Here is a 17,655-nt window from a genome sequence, read left to right on the forward strand (position 1 = left end):
ACCTCTTGTTAGGTGAGTTGTAATTCTTACTGTTTATAAATAGGAAACTGAAGTGATTTGACTCTCCTAAAGCCACATAGCTAGAAAGTGGCAGAGTCTAGCCTGAAACCCAGGTGCCCTGACTCTCATTACTTACTCTTTTCCCAGCTCTACATCTGCCTCCCCTACACCTAGATGTTTCCAGGGTAAAGCTTAATGTGATAAATGGGAGTTTTCAGACCATGAGGATCACGAATATCTCCACTGTTTCTCTCCTAACATACAAAAATTGCGAGGTTGACTGCTATTATAAACAACTATATTCCAACTTTAGGAAGACCATGGGAAGCAAAACCATGTAGTGAACAGAGTGCCACGCGAGAGCCAAAGAGATGTAGTTTAAAGTCTAGTTCAGAGTGTACCTCTGGTGACTTACTGCTCAACCACTCTGGGCCTTTATTTCCTCAACTATAAAATGGGGAAATAACTCTTATCTTGTAACATTAGTGTTCCACAAGTAATACATTAAAGCATTTAGAATATTGTTTAGCACACAGCAGGTGTTCAATTCAATCTCTATGGGGCTTAGTATATTGTAGTTTTCTGAAGCATGAATGTCATTGTAGGATGCTATTGGTTTCTATAAATGATATTCATGGGCTTCCCTGGTGGCGCAGTGGTTGAGAGTCTGCCTGCCGATGCAGGGGACATGGGTTTGAGCCCCGGTCTGGGAAGATCCCACATGCTGCGGAGCGGCTAGGCCCATGAGCCATGGCCGCTGAGCCTGCGCGTCCGGAGCCTGTGCTCCGCAACGGGAGAGGCCACAACAGTGAGAGGCCCGCGTACCGCAAAAAAAAAAAAAAAAAAAAAAAAAAAAAGATATTCATGATTTTAATAATCATAACGTGTTGTTGTAAACATGCCTAATAAAAAGAAAAACAAGTCTACTGCTCTAATGCTAAATCTAATCTGGACTATATTCAAAATGCATGCTCCTTCTGAAGGGATTTTCCTTCTACAGACATAAAAAACTATAAAATTAGAGTAAGTATGGATGAAAAAATACACTACAGTAAAGAATTGGGAAATCTAGAGGTTAGTTTAGCATCGCATTAATAATCTGAACATAATTCAAACATATCTCTCGAGATCCCATCAGTCATAGATGATTTCTATATATTTAGATGACCATTTTTCTCTGAAACATTGTTGTACAAAACATACATAAATGTGTAATGCTTTGGAATAAATATAACTTAATATATCAGCTGTTCCATTCATGTCTAGTTGAGATTGCACATTTTTTCACTTTCTGGCTCTGGAAAAATAGATTCTTGAAGCTTTTTTTTTTTTTTTTTTTTTTGCGGTACACAGGCCTCTCACTGTTGTGGCCTCTCCCGTCGCGGAGCAAAGGCTCAGGACGCGCAGGCCCAGTGGCCATGGCCCACCGGCCCAGCCGCTCCACAGCACGTGGGATCCTCCCGGACCGGGGCACGAACCCGTGTCCCCTGCCTCGGCAGGCAGACTCTCAACCACTGCGCCACCAGGGAAGCCCAAAGCTATTTTTTTCATTTTCTTCTTTAGCACTTTTCTTTACCTTTCTTATACTTCATATATTTTATTTTCTGCTTTGTCTCTTATTTATTTTTAAATGTGTTTTTTATCTCCCAAGTTTATGCTCCTATAAATTCTCAAGCATGTCTTGCCCATCTTTTTTGTATCTAGCAGACTACCTTGTGCATAGTAGACATTCAATAAATATTTTATGAATAAGGGATTATTGATTTAATGAGGAGAACTTCAGGGATCAAAATGAAAGAGTAGGAAAACTGGTTTTGTGTGTGTGCTCATAATAGAAGACTAAACTCAAACTGGCTCAAACAAATAAAGAATTTATTGACTCATGTATCTAAAAAGTCTAAACCCAGAGCAGGCTTGAAACAGGAATGGACTGGAAAGTTTTCAATGCCATTCAGGTTGTTCCTCCATTTCTCCATGATTTCCTAGGCTTGTCTTCCTGTTTGTTTTATCCTCAGGCTTGCTTTTGTAGCAAAATGGTAGCTTCACAGGGCTATACTCTTCCTTTTTCACATCAGAGTTGGGCAGAGGACATTTCTTACCACAAGTATCCATCAATATGTACCCACTGGTGACAAAATTCTTACTGGACAAACTTATGTCCATGTCTCTCTATGAACCAATCACTGTTGATTTTAGGAATGCATTGGACAGGGTCCTGAGGCAAAAGGCTACACCAAGGAAAATGAGATTAACTCTAGAGGTCAGGTTGTGGTTCCCTCCCAACCAAACCATAGACATGCTTATGATTTGGTGGAGGGAAGGGAAGGAGTGTGAGTGGTTAAATGAATCTGGGGGATAATTAAGTGGTAGTGTGAACTTCCACCATTCTAAAAATAAGGCTAAAATTCTCCAGTGTTATACTTACACCCATCAGGTATATGAAATAAGTGATAAAACACACAGCCTCAGATTAGCTCAGAATAAATCAAATTTTCCTCAAAAGCTTTTTCTTATGGGTGCTTTCTGAATAAAAACAAGTCATTTTCTTCCCTTTTGTCAAGTTATCAGTTAATTTTTTTTCATTAAACCGATTCTTATGACTCATTATGAAAAAGAAGACCTCCAACATAATTTCATCACATCTAACATTTCTTTCTTCTTGACATTAAAACAAAACAAACATGCATTCTAATTTAGACTGAGGTATCCTAGTCTTTAGCACAAATATTATAAAATGTTTATCATTCTCATGGATCCTTTTGGATTGCACAATAGGTGGAATCACCATTGCATTCGATCTTGTTTAATCATAAAATAGCTAAAACATTACCTAAAAAGGGCTATCTAGTCCTTAATTGTCAAGCAAATAAGGTGACTCTCATTGCCACATTCTTTTAGGGACCTCACTCTTGGCACCAATTATGCAGCACTCCCCACACCCTCCGGACTCTAACAGCCACCCAGCTTTCACACAGCTGTGCCTGGAATGGCCACTGGGACTGGTCTCCTCTGGTTGGCTGGCGACCGCTTAGCCAAAGCACACCCAGTTCTTCCCAATATCTCATCCACTTACCCTATCTGATTTCTCCCCACAAAAGCCTTTGCCCTTCACCCCCAACAACTATAACATTACCCAACACGCTACTACTAAAAACAACAATCTTCGCATTATCTCTTCAGGAAAAGTCAGTCTCTTATTTTTCCTTTGGTACGCTAATATTGCTGATTTGCTAAGGAGAAATAAATAGTTGAGTGAAATATCCACGCTTCCCTACCAAGATTGCCTGTGAAAAGTAATAAGAAGATGACTAGCCTTTTCTTTTTAAAACGTCTTAATGATCTTTAATAGAGATCTGTGGTCACCTTGGAGGAGATGAGTCCCCCAAACTGTAGAGCAGACAGGACAGGATGCTCAATTTTCACTTCTAGCTTGCAGTCCTCAGGCAGATGGGACCAGAGAAATTCCTTTCACTGCCATTGCTCGAAGCAAAAGGAACTTCAGCATGCCAATTCTAGCATACCATCACTACAGGTCTCCGTGTTCCAAGACAAGGATTGAGGACCCACCCCATTCAGGAAGATTTTAAGGGAGTCCAGACAAAATGTGAAGGACTTACATGCAGATTCACATAGCCAACCTGAGAACTGATAAGGAATACATATTACAGTTTATGAGAATAAAAAACAAATACTCCAATCTTAAACATTCTAATTTATTTTAATTTGAATGTCAGAGGCATCAAAAACAATCAAATTATCTTAAATTTCTACTTTTTAAAGAGTATTTACTAAGGAAAGAAGGCATTCTTATGGGCCTCCTTGAACCACTAAGCTTTTTTTTTTTTTATCAAAGAACAAAGGGAAGGGAGAACAGAAAGTTTAGTTGGTTAACGAATGAGATCTCGTGTTAATCTTATTTTATTTTACTTTTTTACATCTTTATTGGAGTATAATTGCTTTACAGTGGTGTGTTTCTGCTTTATAACAAAGTGAATCAGTTATACATATACATATGTTCCCATATCTCTTCCCTCTTACGTCTCCCTCCTCCCACCCTCCCAATCCCACCCCTCTAGGTGGTCACTAAGCACCGAGTTGATCTCCCTGTGCTATGCGGCTGCTTCCCACTAGCTATCTATTTTACGTTTGGTAGTGTATATATGTCCGTGCCACTCTCTCACTTTGTCACAGCTTACCCTTCCCCCTCCCCATATCCTCAAGTCCATTCTCTAGTAGGTCTCTCTCTTTATTGCTGTCCTACCCCTAGGTTCTTCATGACATTTTTTTTCTTAAATTCCATATATGTGTGTTAGAATATGGTATTTGTCTTTCTCTTTCTGACTTAACTTCACTCTGTATGACAGACTCTAGGTCCATCCACCTCATTACAAATAGATCAATTTCATTTCTTTTTATGGCTGAGTAATATTCCATTGTATATATGTGCCACATCTTCTTTATCCATTCATCTGTCGATGGACACTTAGGTTGTTTCCATCTCCTGGCTATTGTAAATAGAGCTGCAATGAACATTTTGGTACATGACTTTTTGAATTATGGTTTTCTCAGGGTATATGCCCGGTAGAGGATTGCTGGGTCATATGGTAGTTATATTCGTAGTTTTTTAAGGAACCTCCATACTGTTCTCCATAGTGGCTGTACCAATTCACATTCCCACCAGCAGTGCAAGAGTGTTCCCTTTTCTCCACACCCTCTCCAGCATTTATTGTTTCTAGATTTTTTGATGATGGCCATTCTGACTGGTGTGAGATGATATCTCATTGTCGTTTTGATTTGCATTTCCCTAATGATTAATGATGTTGAGTATTCTTTCATGTGTTTGTTGGCAGTCTGTATATCTTCTTTGGAGACACTAACCTTTTTATATTTAGAGAAACTATTTCTTTTTTGAAGAAATTGCTATTGGTCATTCAGATTTTCAAATTCAAAAGAGAGACTGAGAAAAAAATATATTAACTGTGTGCCGAAGAAGCATTGCTTCTAACACACCACTTTTAAGCACACACATTCAAAAGCTAGTTTTTAATCCTGTTTTATAGCATGTACCATGAATTTGGCAGGAAATTCAACCAAACCCTTGTTAACTTGTATTCTGTTATTTCTGGTAAACAAGAATGTATACCTAAGCTTTCACACTCATATGCAAACACACTCCACCAGAGAAATTCTGGCACATTCACTGCTTAGAAATAAACCTCGTCTCCCTTTGAGGCACAAACTAGTCTCCAATTCTGAACTTTCTGAAGGCCATCCATATCAGAGGACATGTCCCTAGTGTTACAAGTTTCATCACGTATATCGCTAAATATAGCAGAGGTAGTGAAATCCTCTAGGACTGATGGTATATCCAATTTGATCCTTAACCTGATTCCAAATCCATGAACTTGAAGGATCATCCCCTTGTAACGAGAAATAAAAATACTCTCTGATTTATATTTATGTTAATCTATAATTTGAATATTCTCTATTGGTATCTGAAAGAACTGAAATCCATTCACTGTTGAAAAATGTGTAGCTTTTGAGTTTGAGACAAATGAAAAAGTAAAGTAATATTGGACACTGGTGAAAAGTGAAGTCAATTTTTGAAAGCAAGAAATTAGCCTTGTTCTCACCTTATAGATAAAGAAATCAAGCCCCCACCTTACAGATAAAGTTAAGAAGGGAATAAATATTTTAAAAAATCATCTTACACAATAATGTGAAAAGAATACAATTTAATTATGTTTTTGCTTTGGTTTAACATTTTTGGTTTCGTATCAAAGTTACCCACATTCCTGGTATCTCATTGTTTATTGACATTCATCATTTTATTCCATGACAATACTGCTAACATATGTTTCTACTTCTTTTTTTGCCAACTATTACATTTTATCTCATTTCCAGATGTGGAAAAGGATGGAAGGGAAATCGTTGCCATGTCAAGGTTAACCCTCCCATTGCTGATTTCACGGACACTCAGAACAGTAGGTTACATTCTGACCACAGTCACTTGAGTTTTGGAGTCTCTAATATTTTTCACTGAATATTTACATTTTTCATTGGTTTGAAATTCCAGATATATGGACCCTCCTGGGTATTGGATTCGCTTTCCTGACGACTCATATAACAGTAGCGGTCTTGTGTTTTCTTGCCAAGAGAAAAGTACCAGTAAGGTAAGTGATGCCTTTGATTGCTGTGGCAGACCAATTTTCTGAAACATTTCATTTGCTATATTTTCATTTCATCCCATATTACATACTGGTAACTTTAGTTTTCCATACTTTATGGATTTATTTTTCTGAGTAGAAAGCAAGAGCTACTTAATGATAATCCCTCTTGTTTTAAATAAAAAGCATTAAGTTTACTTTTCCAATTCTGTTAGGAACATTTTTGATGACACCAGAAAACAGAATCTGACATTCTCCCCAAATTAAAAAGGCATGAGGTGCTGGATGTCCCACTTTCAGGTAGTGCCCGGGGAAGGCAGCACAACTGCCAAAGGGATCCTTTCTTGACTTGCTTAGGGAGGCTGGCTCTAAGCACCAGTGTTTCAGACCAAGACTCCCATGTTCTAGGCAACATACAGAACAGAGGCCAAGAGCTGCTGCAGCTGGAGGACCTCTGTGGGCTGGGCTCATGCATAACTAAGACCTCACAACCTACAGTGCCTTTCAGGACCCTGGGGCTTCCTACCCAATACCCATCTTCCCATCACCTGTGTGGGAAACACATCACCCCAATAATGAAAGCGATTGACTTTCCCATAAACTGAACAAGGTAAGGGCTCAGAATAAGATTTAATGAAAATTTTTAATGGATCTTTATTGGAGTATAACTGTTTCACAATACTGTGTTAGTTTCTGTTGTACAACAAAATGAATCAGCCATATGCATACATATATCCCCATATCCCCTCCCTCTCGAGCCTCCCTCCCACCCTCCCTATCCCACGTCTCTAGGTCATTGCAAAGCACCGAGCTGATCTCCCTGTGCTATGCTGCTGCTTCCCACTAGCTATCTATTTTACATTTGGTAGTGTACATATGTCCATGCCTCTCTCTCACTTCATCCCAGCTTACCCTTCCCCCTCCCTGTGTCCTCAAGTCCATTCTCTACATCTGCATCTTTATTCCTGTCCTGCCCCTAGGTTCATCAGTACCATTTTTTTTCTTTTTTTTTTTTTAGATTCCATATATATGTGTTAGCATACGGTATTTGTTTTTCTCCTACTGACTTACTTCACTCTGTATTGCAGACTCTAGGTCCATCCACCTCGCTACAAATAACTCAATTTCATTTCTTTTTATGGCTGAGTAATATTCCACTGTATATATGTGCCACATCTTCTTTATCCATTCATCTGTCGATGGACACTTAGGTTGTTTCCATGTCCTGGATATTGGAAATAGTGCTTCAGTGAACATTGTGGTACATGACTCTTTTTGAAGTATGGTTTTCTCAGGGTATATGCCCAGTAGTGGGATTGCTGGGTCATATGGTAGTTCTATTTTTAGTTGTTTAAGGAAACTCCATACTGTTCTCCATAGTCCTTGTGTCAATTTACATTCCCACCAACAGTGCAGGAGGGTTCCTTTTTCACCCCACCCTTTCCAGTATTTATGGTTTCTAGATTTTTTGATAATGGCCATTCTGACTGGTGTGAGGTGATACCTCATTGTAGTTTTGATTTGCATTTCTCTAATAATTAGTGATGTTGAGCATCTTTTCATGTGCATGTTGGCCATCTGTATGTCTTCTTTGGAGAAATGTCTATTTAGGTCTTCCGCCCATTTTTTAATTGAATTGTTTTTTTGATATTGAGCTCCATGAGCTCTTTGTATATTTTGGAGATTAATCCTTTGTCCATTGTTTCATTTGCAAATATTTTCTCCCACTCTGAGGGTTGTCTTTTCATCTTGTTTATGGTTTCCTTTTCTGTGCAAAAGCTTTGAAGTTTCATTAGGTCCCATTTGTTTATTTTTGTTTTTATTTCCATTACTCTAGGAGGTGGGTCAAAAAAAGATCTTGCTGTGGTTTATGTCAAAGAGTGTTTTACCTATGTTTTCCTCTAAGAGTTTTATAGTGTCTGGCCTTACATTAAGTCTTTAATTCATTTGGAGTTTATTTTTGTGTATGGTGTTAGGTAGTGTTCTAATTTCATTCTTTTACATGTAGCTGTCCAGTTTTCCCAGCACCACTTATTGAAGAGGCTGTTTTTTCTCCATTGTATGTTCTTGCCTCCTTTAAATGAATTATCTCTTGCACACCTGATTTTGTGGTCAGAGATTTAGATTTGCTGCAAATCTCTGTGTCATGGAGCACTGGATAACTGCATTTTCATTGGTGCCAACTTGTATGTGCCTCCCACTTGAATTCTCCTCAGATGTCCAGTCTGCAATCATGTTAATTAGCAGACACCAATCTTGATATCATCAATTAAGGCAAATTTATTATAAAATGATAGTGTTTGTTAGAAAAAAATATGACATTTTAATCCATTACTATTAAGAAGATCTTACCCAACTATTAATTCTTTTTTTAATTTATTTTTGGCTGCATTGGGTCTTCGTTGCTGCACGTGGGCTTTCTCTAGTTGTGGTGAGCAGTGGCTACTCTTTGTTGTGGTATGTGGGCTTCTCATTGCAGTGACTTCTCTTGTTTTGGAGCCCAGGCCCTAGAATGCATGGGCTTCAGTAGTTGCAGCATGTGGGCTCAGTAGTTGTGGCCCATGGGCTCTAGAGAGCAGGCTCAGTAGTTGTGGCACACTGGGCTTAGTTGCGCCACGGCACATGGGATCTTCCAGAACCAGGGATTGAACCCGTGTCCCCTGCATTAGCAGGCGGATTCTTAACCACTGCGCCACCAGGGAAGTCCCCTATTAATTCTTTAGTTGTTTCTTATGTGCCTAAAATATGTCAGACAATGTGGATACAAATATGAATGAAAATCAGTCTGGACTTAACGTAGTGGGGAAAAACAGAAACAAAGCTACTAAGTGAAATACTGGTTTTGTGCTAGGAAATACATGTATTAGTCAGCGTCCTCCAGAGAAACAGAAAGATAAGATAGATAGATAGATAGAAAGAAAGATAGCTAGCTAGTTAGATATCCTGTTGTTTCTCTCTTTCTCTCTGTGTATATATATATCTTTAAATATCAAATACATAATATATATTTAATGTATAAATATAATATACAATATATATCATTAATATATTGGTAATTATTATATAACTATTGTTATATTACTATATTGTCTTATCATGTTTAAATATATCAGTATATAATATATAGTATATAAAGATATCTCAAATTAACATATATCTCTATATAAAGAATTAGATATTCATATATTACATTTATGTAATATCAGTTACATAAGTTATATTTATTAATATTAATGAAATAATCAATATTTTAATTGTATTAATAAGAAAATTAATCATGTAATATGTTAAGAGAGAGGGATTTATTTCAAGGAATTTGCTCCTGTAATAGTGGGGACTGGCAAGCATGAAACTTGCAGCGGAAATTCAAGTAAGGGTTGATGGTGCAGGCTTGAGTCCAAAGTCTGCCAGACAAGCTATCCGACTGGAAACACAGGTAGGATTTTCTGCTGCCGTCTTGAGGCAGAATTCTTTCTTCTTCAAGAAATCTCAGTCTTTACTCATACAGCCTTCAAATAAGTGAACGAGGCCCACCCCCATTATGGAGGGTAACCTGCTTAAAGTTTGCTGACTGTAAATGCTAATCACATCTGCAAATTCCTTCTCAGCAACATCTAGACTAGTGTTTGAGCAAACAGCTGAGCTCCATAGCCTAGTCAAGTAGACATATAAAATTAATCATTGCAGTATGTAAATAAGTTGTCATATTAACCCAACCAGTGGGAGTCCTCAGAAATAACCCTAAATTTCACACCTTCTTCAGCTTCCTACTGGACAGCCTGGACTGTCAGGGCTATGGAGAGACCTCTCAGGCAGACATTGGTGGTACCACAGCCCAGCCCGACAGAGCCACCTCTCCTTTCTCTCCTCCATTTCTGTCATTCTTCTGTAATTTTATACCTTCACTTCCTCTTTGCTCCTCACTGCTGACTTACCGCCCTGTCCTCTTCTCTCTCACTAGTACCTTCTCTTCTGATTTCCAAAATCTAAAGACAGTGGTTTTATTCCCTATAACTCCCCCAAACAAATATCACTCAAAACAGTGATATTTGTATCTCTCTTGTAAGTGATCTCCTGAATTGTTCACTGCACACCCTGCCCCAGAGGCCACAGTGAGAAAGCTCCTACTTTGGACCTGCCTTGGCCCAAAGATGGGGAAGACCCAACCCAGAGCTACCACGATCCCTCTGCCAGTCCTTTGGATTGGGGGAGGCTTACCCTGAGGCCTCAGACACTTCCCAAGGAATTGTGGCACAAATAGTTTCAAGGGAGTCAATTTACAGATGCTCAAACTTCATAGATTCTCTTCTAAGAAGGGTGCATTTGGCCCCAGGGCATTGCCTCTCCTGTTTCTTCTTTCCCAGATGTCCTCATTACCTTACACTTATCCTGAAACATACCGAAAAGAGATTCCTGTAGCAAAAGAGATTTGAGATAAGCAATATTGAAAGGGAAACAGGAGATAAATCTTTGCCAAATTTATCTTCTCAGTTTCCCAATCTTTCTCTGTCTCTCATCCTCTTTCTCTCCTTTCCCACTTAGAATTTGAAATCATGATTTTTTTTTAATTGAGGTATGTTTTACAACGTCATGTCAGTTTCTGGTGTACAGCAAAGTGATGCAGTTATATGTGTATATTACATATATTCTTTTTCGGATTACTTTCCATTATAGGTTTTTACAAGGTATCAAATATAGTTCCCTGTACCATACAGTAGTGCAGTAGTACAGTACAGTATTTTAGATACAGTAGTGTGTGTCTGTTAATCCCAAACTCCTAATTTATCCCTTCCCCCCACCCTTTCCCCTTTGGTTTATTTTCTATGTCTGTGAGTCTCTTTCTGTTTTCTAAATAAGTCCATTTGTACCATTTTCTTTTAGATTCCCTGGGACACATTTTATCATATGCATCTGAGTTTAACAATGAAGTCAGTCTTTTTCTGAAAATTAAGTTTGATTTGGTTGATTGGATAGTTAGCAGGACTGGCTTTGTCATTTAGATGAGATGGCAGGCAAATTCCATAATTTTAAAAAACTCAATATAAAATATTTCAGAAATTATATTCTTTGCAGCCACTAAACTTATAAAAATTTTAGATATTAACATGAAAATGTAAGAGGAGATGCATATTTTTCTAAATTATTTTAGGGAAAACTCAAGTGGCAGGGTTCAAAGACCACTGCACCAAGTTTAATTTTCCACCATCTGCCCCCTCCACATACACCCTACCCTTGGGAAAAGTCTCACCATTTCCCCAAAGTGCATGGCTTTTCACACCCTCTGCCTGGCAGAGCTATACAAACTGATGTATTTTCGAAACTAAGCAAAAATATCCTGGCATCCCTTCAGGGTTAGTCACTGAGTTGTCAGAATGTTATCCTAAAGAAGACAGTTATAGCTCCATTATGTAGTGTTACTACTAAACTATTTCCATATTAACCAGTTCGTATCTTTACATCCCCAGTGTCTAGCATTGTATGAATAACTGATACCCAATACACGCCCATTTAAGGCTATCTATACTTTATTGAACATTATCCATACTTCTGACCATCACAAAAACATTGCTCGTGTCTACTAATTACTTATAAATTAAAATGTTGCACATTAACTTTTAAAAAATGTCTTTTTGCATGAAATCTTTTAAGCCCTAAAGCAAGTTAGAATGCTTGGCCAAGAGATGGCTAAATGTTAACAGTGACTCACCTTGAAAATAATACCAAAACCTTGAGATAGGCAGGAATTTATGTGAGCAGGAAATTCATCATCCTCTCTAAATAAACCTTAACCTTAAGATTTTTCATTGGATTTTATAAAAAGAATCTGTAGCATAAGAGGCCCTTCAGTGACTTGAAAGAAACATTTTTGTATTAATTTCTTAAAAACACAGGATGGAGCACTGCATGCTCAGACAATGCTAAGCACAGCAACGAGACTCTGAAAGTTGTTTTTAGAGATGCAGTTTCTGGATTTTATTATACATTCTCTGACCTTTCTGTTAGCTACTTGCCATTGAATGTATTAGTGAGGACACTCTGATTGCAGGGGAAGAAAGCATCTCAAGCACCTTAATCAAAATAAAGAATTTAGTGTTAACAATGCACATGTCTTCCAGAGCACAAGGGTAGGAATAAAGAGATCAGACCTCAGGAAGGCCTGGACCCGGCAGTGTTCTTCATCTGCCTCTCATCTCTGCTGCTTTTTGCTTTACTCTTGGTGGTTCTCTCTCTGAAAACACACTTCCTTTACTCTCTGTCTATATAACAAAAAGGTGTTGACTAGAGAATGGACGTTTGTTACTCATTATGTCCCCAGATCTGTGGAGAGACTATATCTTTGTTTTTACGTCTCCATTCCATATTCCAAAGGATAACCCTCTGATTAGCCCACTTGGGTCAAGATCCCATTTCTGGTCAAATCAACTGTGGGTGAGCTATGGGGCAGGATCAATAGTACAAACATGGCTGCTGTGGGGGGGGGTGTCATCATGAAAGGTCTCTGAAAGGTATCCACTACACCTGTCCCCATGGTCCAAAATCCACCAAATTTTTACTCATGACACTTTAGAGGAAGCAACAAATGTAGCAGCCTTCTAGAGCTGTTTGCGGTTCATACAAAGTAAATGTGACAATCCAGCCTACACCTAGAAATCTAGATTAAAGGATACAAATAAATAGTGGACTCTTGGGGCTTCCCTGGTGGCGCAGTGGTTGAGAGTCCCCCTGCCGATGCAGGGGACACGGGTTCGTGCCCCAGTCCGGGAAGATCCCACATGCCGCGGAGCGGCTAGGCCCGCGAGCCATGGCCGCTGAGCCTGCGCGTCCGGAGCCTGTGCTCTGCAACAGTGAGAGGCCCACGTACCGCAAAAAAAAAAAAAAAAAAAATACTGGACTATTTATTCTTAATTTGCTGAAGCCATGTAACACCCCCAGCTTTCCTATTTTGGACTATGTCGTCTTTGCCTGGGGGAAAATATGCAATAAATTGCTGTTTATTATGCTGCATTGTGGCACTTACTCCTAAAGAATTGTGTTAATTTAATAAATACTCTAACAAACGTTAAAAATGAACAAACCTATTTCATTCAGTTATGCTGAGAAATAAGATATGTCTATGTCTTTTCTAGAAATTTTCTAAATAATTTCATAGGATTGTATGTATGTGCAACAGTAAAAAGATTGCTGATTAGGAAATTATAAGACCTGAATGTGATCTTGGGAATGCCTCATTATTCAATGCCACAAACATGTGCTAGCCTTGAGAAAGCTCAAAGGTATATAAGATTATCATCTTATATACTTTCTGACTCATAACTCCATTATAATATGTATTTGACTATGGCATGTGTAACGGTAGAAATGTAAAACAAAACACTTTGGGGGTAAAATGGAAGGAAAGAAGGATCAAAAGAATGATTGTTGGGGCTTCCCTGGTGGCGCAGTGGTTGAGAGTCCGCCTGCCGATGCAGGGGACGCGGGTTCGTGCCCCGGTCCGGGAAGATCCCACATGCCGCGGAGCGGCTGGGCCCGTGAGCCATGGCCGCTGAGCCTGCGCGTCCGGAGCCTGTGCTCCGCAGCGGGAGAGGCCACAACAGTGAGAGGCCCGCGTACAGCAAAAAAAAAAAAAAAAAAGAATGATTGTTGTTTATATTTCTGATAAGAAAGAAGGTTATTAGGATCCCAAAAGCTATACCAGCTGCCCATGAGGATTACAGATGTTCTTGTTTGAGATTTATGAATAAGTGGCCCTGACTTGCAAATAAAATATCTATCTCTATAATATTATTCTTTCTCCCAGACCCTTTCCCACTGCTGACACCCTGTATGATAATGTGGCTCTTTGGAGGCAGAAGTTTTACTTCTCTTCCAGTGTGAGATCCTGGCATAGACCTAACCTGGGCCCAGCAATGGGTATTTATTCTTAGTCAAAATCAAAACCTTACTTACTCTATGCCTCAAGGCATTCAGCTGCTCTTGCAGCTAGAATGTCACCAGTGAGCCTGTCCTTGGTCCCTGAAATGAATACTTAGTCTTGGCAAACTGGAATTCCACTAGCGGCAATGACCAAGGTCGTCTCATAACGCTTGCGAACCTTTGCTCTCTCCATATGTGCATTTGCCCTCAAGAAGTACAGCTGTTAAGATCCACGAATCGAACTCCTCAGTCTCAGTCCTTTGTGCAAACATTGGCCATGCTCCGCCAAACCCTGCTAAATGTTTACTTTGGGCTAGAAAAGCCAAATGGAGGGCAGGGTTTTGAAATCTTCCCCTTAAAAATGGGATTGGACCATGTGTGATAATGATGATTTCTCCTCTTCCTCCTCCTTCTTTTTCTTCTCTCTTTTTTTTTTCAATAAGAATCTTATGCAGCCTGTTCTTTTATACTTTTCCCTTCATCCTCACCTTTGTTTGTTTGTTTTTTTTATCCTGAAATGGTAGAACAGGCCCATAAAAGAGGCCTCAAAGGAAAAAGAGTTTTGTCCCAAACTGGTCACATCTCTGCTCCTCTCAGAAAAGCCCCATTCCCTACCCTGTGGCCGGGAATTTCATGAAGTCAGAACTCCTCTTATTCAGAGTGGAGTGAGTAGTGCACCGGGGCAAGCCTTGGCATATCACGTAGAGGTGATATATTCTGGGGAGCCAGCAATTCAGATGGATGAAGAGGACTGCACAGGGAAGGTAGCAATCGTATAAAGACTTGAAGGTAGCAATCGTATATTCTGGGGAGCCAGCAATTCAGATGGATGAAGAGGACTGCACAGGGAAGGTAGCAATCGTATAAAGACTGGAGAAGCCAGGCAGAGATGAAGAAAGAGGGTTCCTGAAAATAGAATGTGGAAACTTACAGTTTTCAAATTGACTGACATAGCTATAGAATGGGGGTGGGAGAACTAATTAGATTACACTTAGAAAAGTATACGGTAGACAGGTGGTTAAAAGTTTTGAATGCCTATTTTAAGGAGATTTCAACTTATTTTTAAAAATTGGGCTAAGTGCTGGCTATCTTCTGTCTGTGCCCCCAAGTCCACCCTCTACACTTCTCCACTAAACAGGATGGAGAGGGTAGAAGGTGGATCTGGAGACCTGACCTCTATGCACTGCATTAACGGGCTGAATTTATATTCATCTGAATTCATATGTTTGGCCAAAGTGGAGCACCTTGAGGGAGGAAAGAGAGAGGGGGCTGGGTATTCATAACCCTGGCTCCTGTCTGCAGCATGGTTCCAGCTGACTGCTGGCAGTGACAGGTCCATGAGGAGCCCCTATGCATTCCACAGCTGTACCCTTCTCAGTCTGCCTCCTTCCAGCCTAGGGTGGTAACAGGCATGATGTCATTGGCCCAGCCTCCTGCACCATTGCTACTGGTTTCTTCATATTCTGGCCAAACCTTTGCAAACTGTCACTTGATCAAACACTCCTCAAATTTCCTGGTTTGAGTATGTCAGCTATTTCCTGCTAGGGCCTTAACTGATGCAAGCCAGGGAAGTGTTTTAAGAATGTAAGAAGACTGACAAGATCATATCTATGGTTAAAAAAAGAATGCAGAGCATGAGAACAGATTAGGAAAAGATTAAGAAAGCGATCTGCAGTCTAGAGACATAAGCCTGTTTGAGAGGTTAGATGAGAGACAGTGAGAACTTGAACTTGAGCAGTGGTGACTGACCTAACATGGGACGTGAGAAAAAAACAGGGGTCAAAGTTGATCCGAGGATGTTATATCTAGGCAACTGCACAGTTGGTAATGCCACTAACAGAGATCCAAAAATCCAGGAAGAAAAACAGGCTGGGCAACAGGGAAGAAAACTATTTTGATATTCTGTATTTTCTTATACATAAAATGAGGAAGTTGAACTAAATTTTTCCCAAATGTCTGTCATGTATATAGGCCACTCCACAATTTAGGGCATGACTATATATTATGTTTACTATTCTTTTTATTTATTTACTTATCTTTAAATAGACTAGAGTTTGGTCTTTTGGGCCCTGAGTATTCCCTGGTTGTGATGTAACTGCATTAAGCCTTTCAGCCATTAGGGTGCCTTTTATCTGACTGAGTAGTATCCTACCTTTACTTATTTATTTATTTATTTTTTTTGCGGCACGCGGGCCTCTCACTGCCGTGGCCTCTCCCGTTGCGGACCACAGGCTCCGGAAGCGCAGGCCCAGCGGCCATGGCTCACGAGCCCAGCCGCTCCACGGCATGTGGGATCTTCCCGGACCGGGGCACGAACCCGTGTCCCCTGCATCGGCAGGCGGACTCTCAACCACTGCGCCACCAGGGAAGCCCCTAGCTTTATCTTAGCATTACAATTCCCTGAGAGAGTTAATGCCTATTTTTAAAAAATTTTAAAGTATCTAACTTACGGTATTAAACCAGGCACTTGGCAAATCTTTCTGTGTGGTGGTCTTGACCACGCAGCTGACTGATGGTTAAGAACAGCAATATCTGGGACTCGGTTATCATTCTATCCACTGATAAAATCTCTGGGAAGCAGAGACATCAGTGACTGTTTACTCTGCTCCTTGCCCAACACACAGTGTGCATTTCATAAGTAACACGTAGGGCAGATGAAAAATAAGATGGCTGGGATCTGTAGATTTGCAGTAATACATCAAAGTCTTGGAATTCAGGCTCTATGGGCTGATTATGCCCAAGACATTGAATGCGTGATGCCAGCTGCCATCTTACCAGACTCTAATGGCCAAGAACTTGTTGGTCAAAGGAAGATAGAACAAATTTTCAGAACTGCTAGGCTTACTTCTTCCTTTGCCATAAAAATAAAACATAAAAAGGGAAAACTTTCACAAAGGCTAACCACAGAAGTGTCATCTGCGAATTTTCCCAGGTCATGTTGGACAAAAAGTAAGCACTCCTACCTCTGAGCTTCCAAAGCGCTTTCTTCTCAGCTTTGTTTTTCTCTTGTCACATTGACTTTTGGTTTGAGATATCCCATAACAGATTGTGAGCCTCTTAGTGGTAGGGTCCTTGTCCTATTTATATTGATATTCCTTAGAAATTCATCGTAGTAAATATCTGTTAAATCAAACGTCTCAGCCTGTTTCCAGTAGGATGTTTGAGCCCAAATGAACATTTTATATTCCAAGAAATATTTTACTTGGCCTCAATGCTCCAGGATTTATTCCTACTATAAAACTCTCAGATGACTCTTAAAGTTAGGATATCATTGTTCGGTATTCTTGAAGAATTTCAATCTAACTTGATTGACATTCATGCCATTCTATAGAAGCTGAAAGCAAATAAAGGAAGCCCAAATGAGCCCTACATGTATGACCCTTAGCAAAATCATTATCGGGGTCCATGATGGGCTACAAAATCAGCCCATAGTCAGAAGCTTACATCCTAGAATATTAATGAAGGACATTAGAGAATACCAAAACCCTACAAGTATGAACATTCATAATGTATGGAAGAAACTGAGCATCAAAACACCTGGGCATTTCAGGGAGGCAGGAAATTCAATTTACTT

At 39.7% G+C, this 17,655-nt stretch overlaps 1 protein-coding gene across 1 annotated transcript in view; it reads left to right on the forward strand.

Moving 5' to 3' along the window:
- Nucleotides 1-17,655, forward strand: part of MALRD1 (MAM and LDL receptor class A domain containing 1) — a gene marked incomplete at both ends in the record, with an annotated part of 578,033 nt that overhangs the window by 541,571 nt on the left and 18,807 nt on the right. The window contains 2 exons of the mRNA XM_082648013.1: nt 5,905-5,984; nt 6,077-6,173. Of these exons, the coding sequence (XP_082504139.1) occupies nt 5,905-5,984; nt 6,077-6,173 (177 nt within the window). The remainder of the gene's footprint in view (nt 1-5,904; nt 5,985-6,076; nt 6,174-17,655) is intronic.

Source organism: Grampus griseus (assembly GCF_964374135.1).
Source record: "Grampus griseus genome assembly, chromosome: 2".
In the NCBI taxonomy this organism is placed as follows: Eukaryota; Metazoa; Chordata; class Mammalia; order Artiodactyla; family Delphinidae; genus Grampus; species Grampus griseus.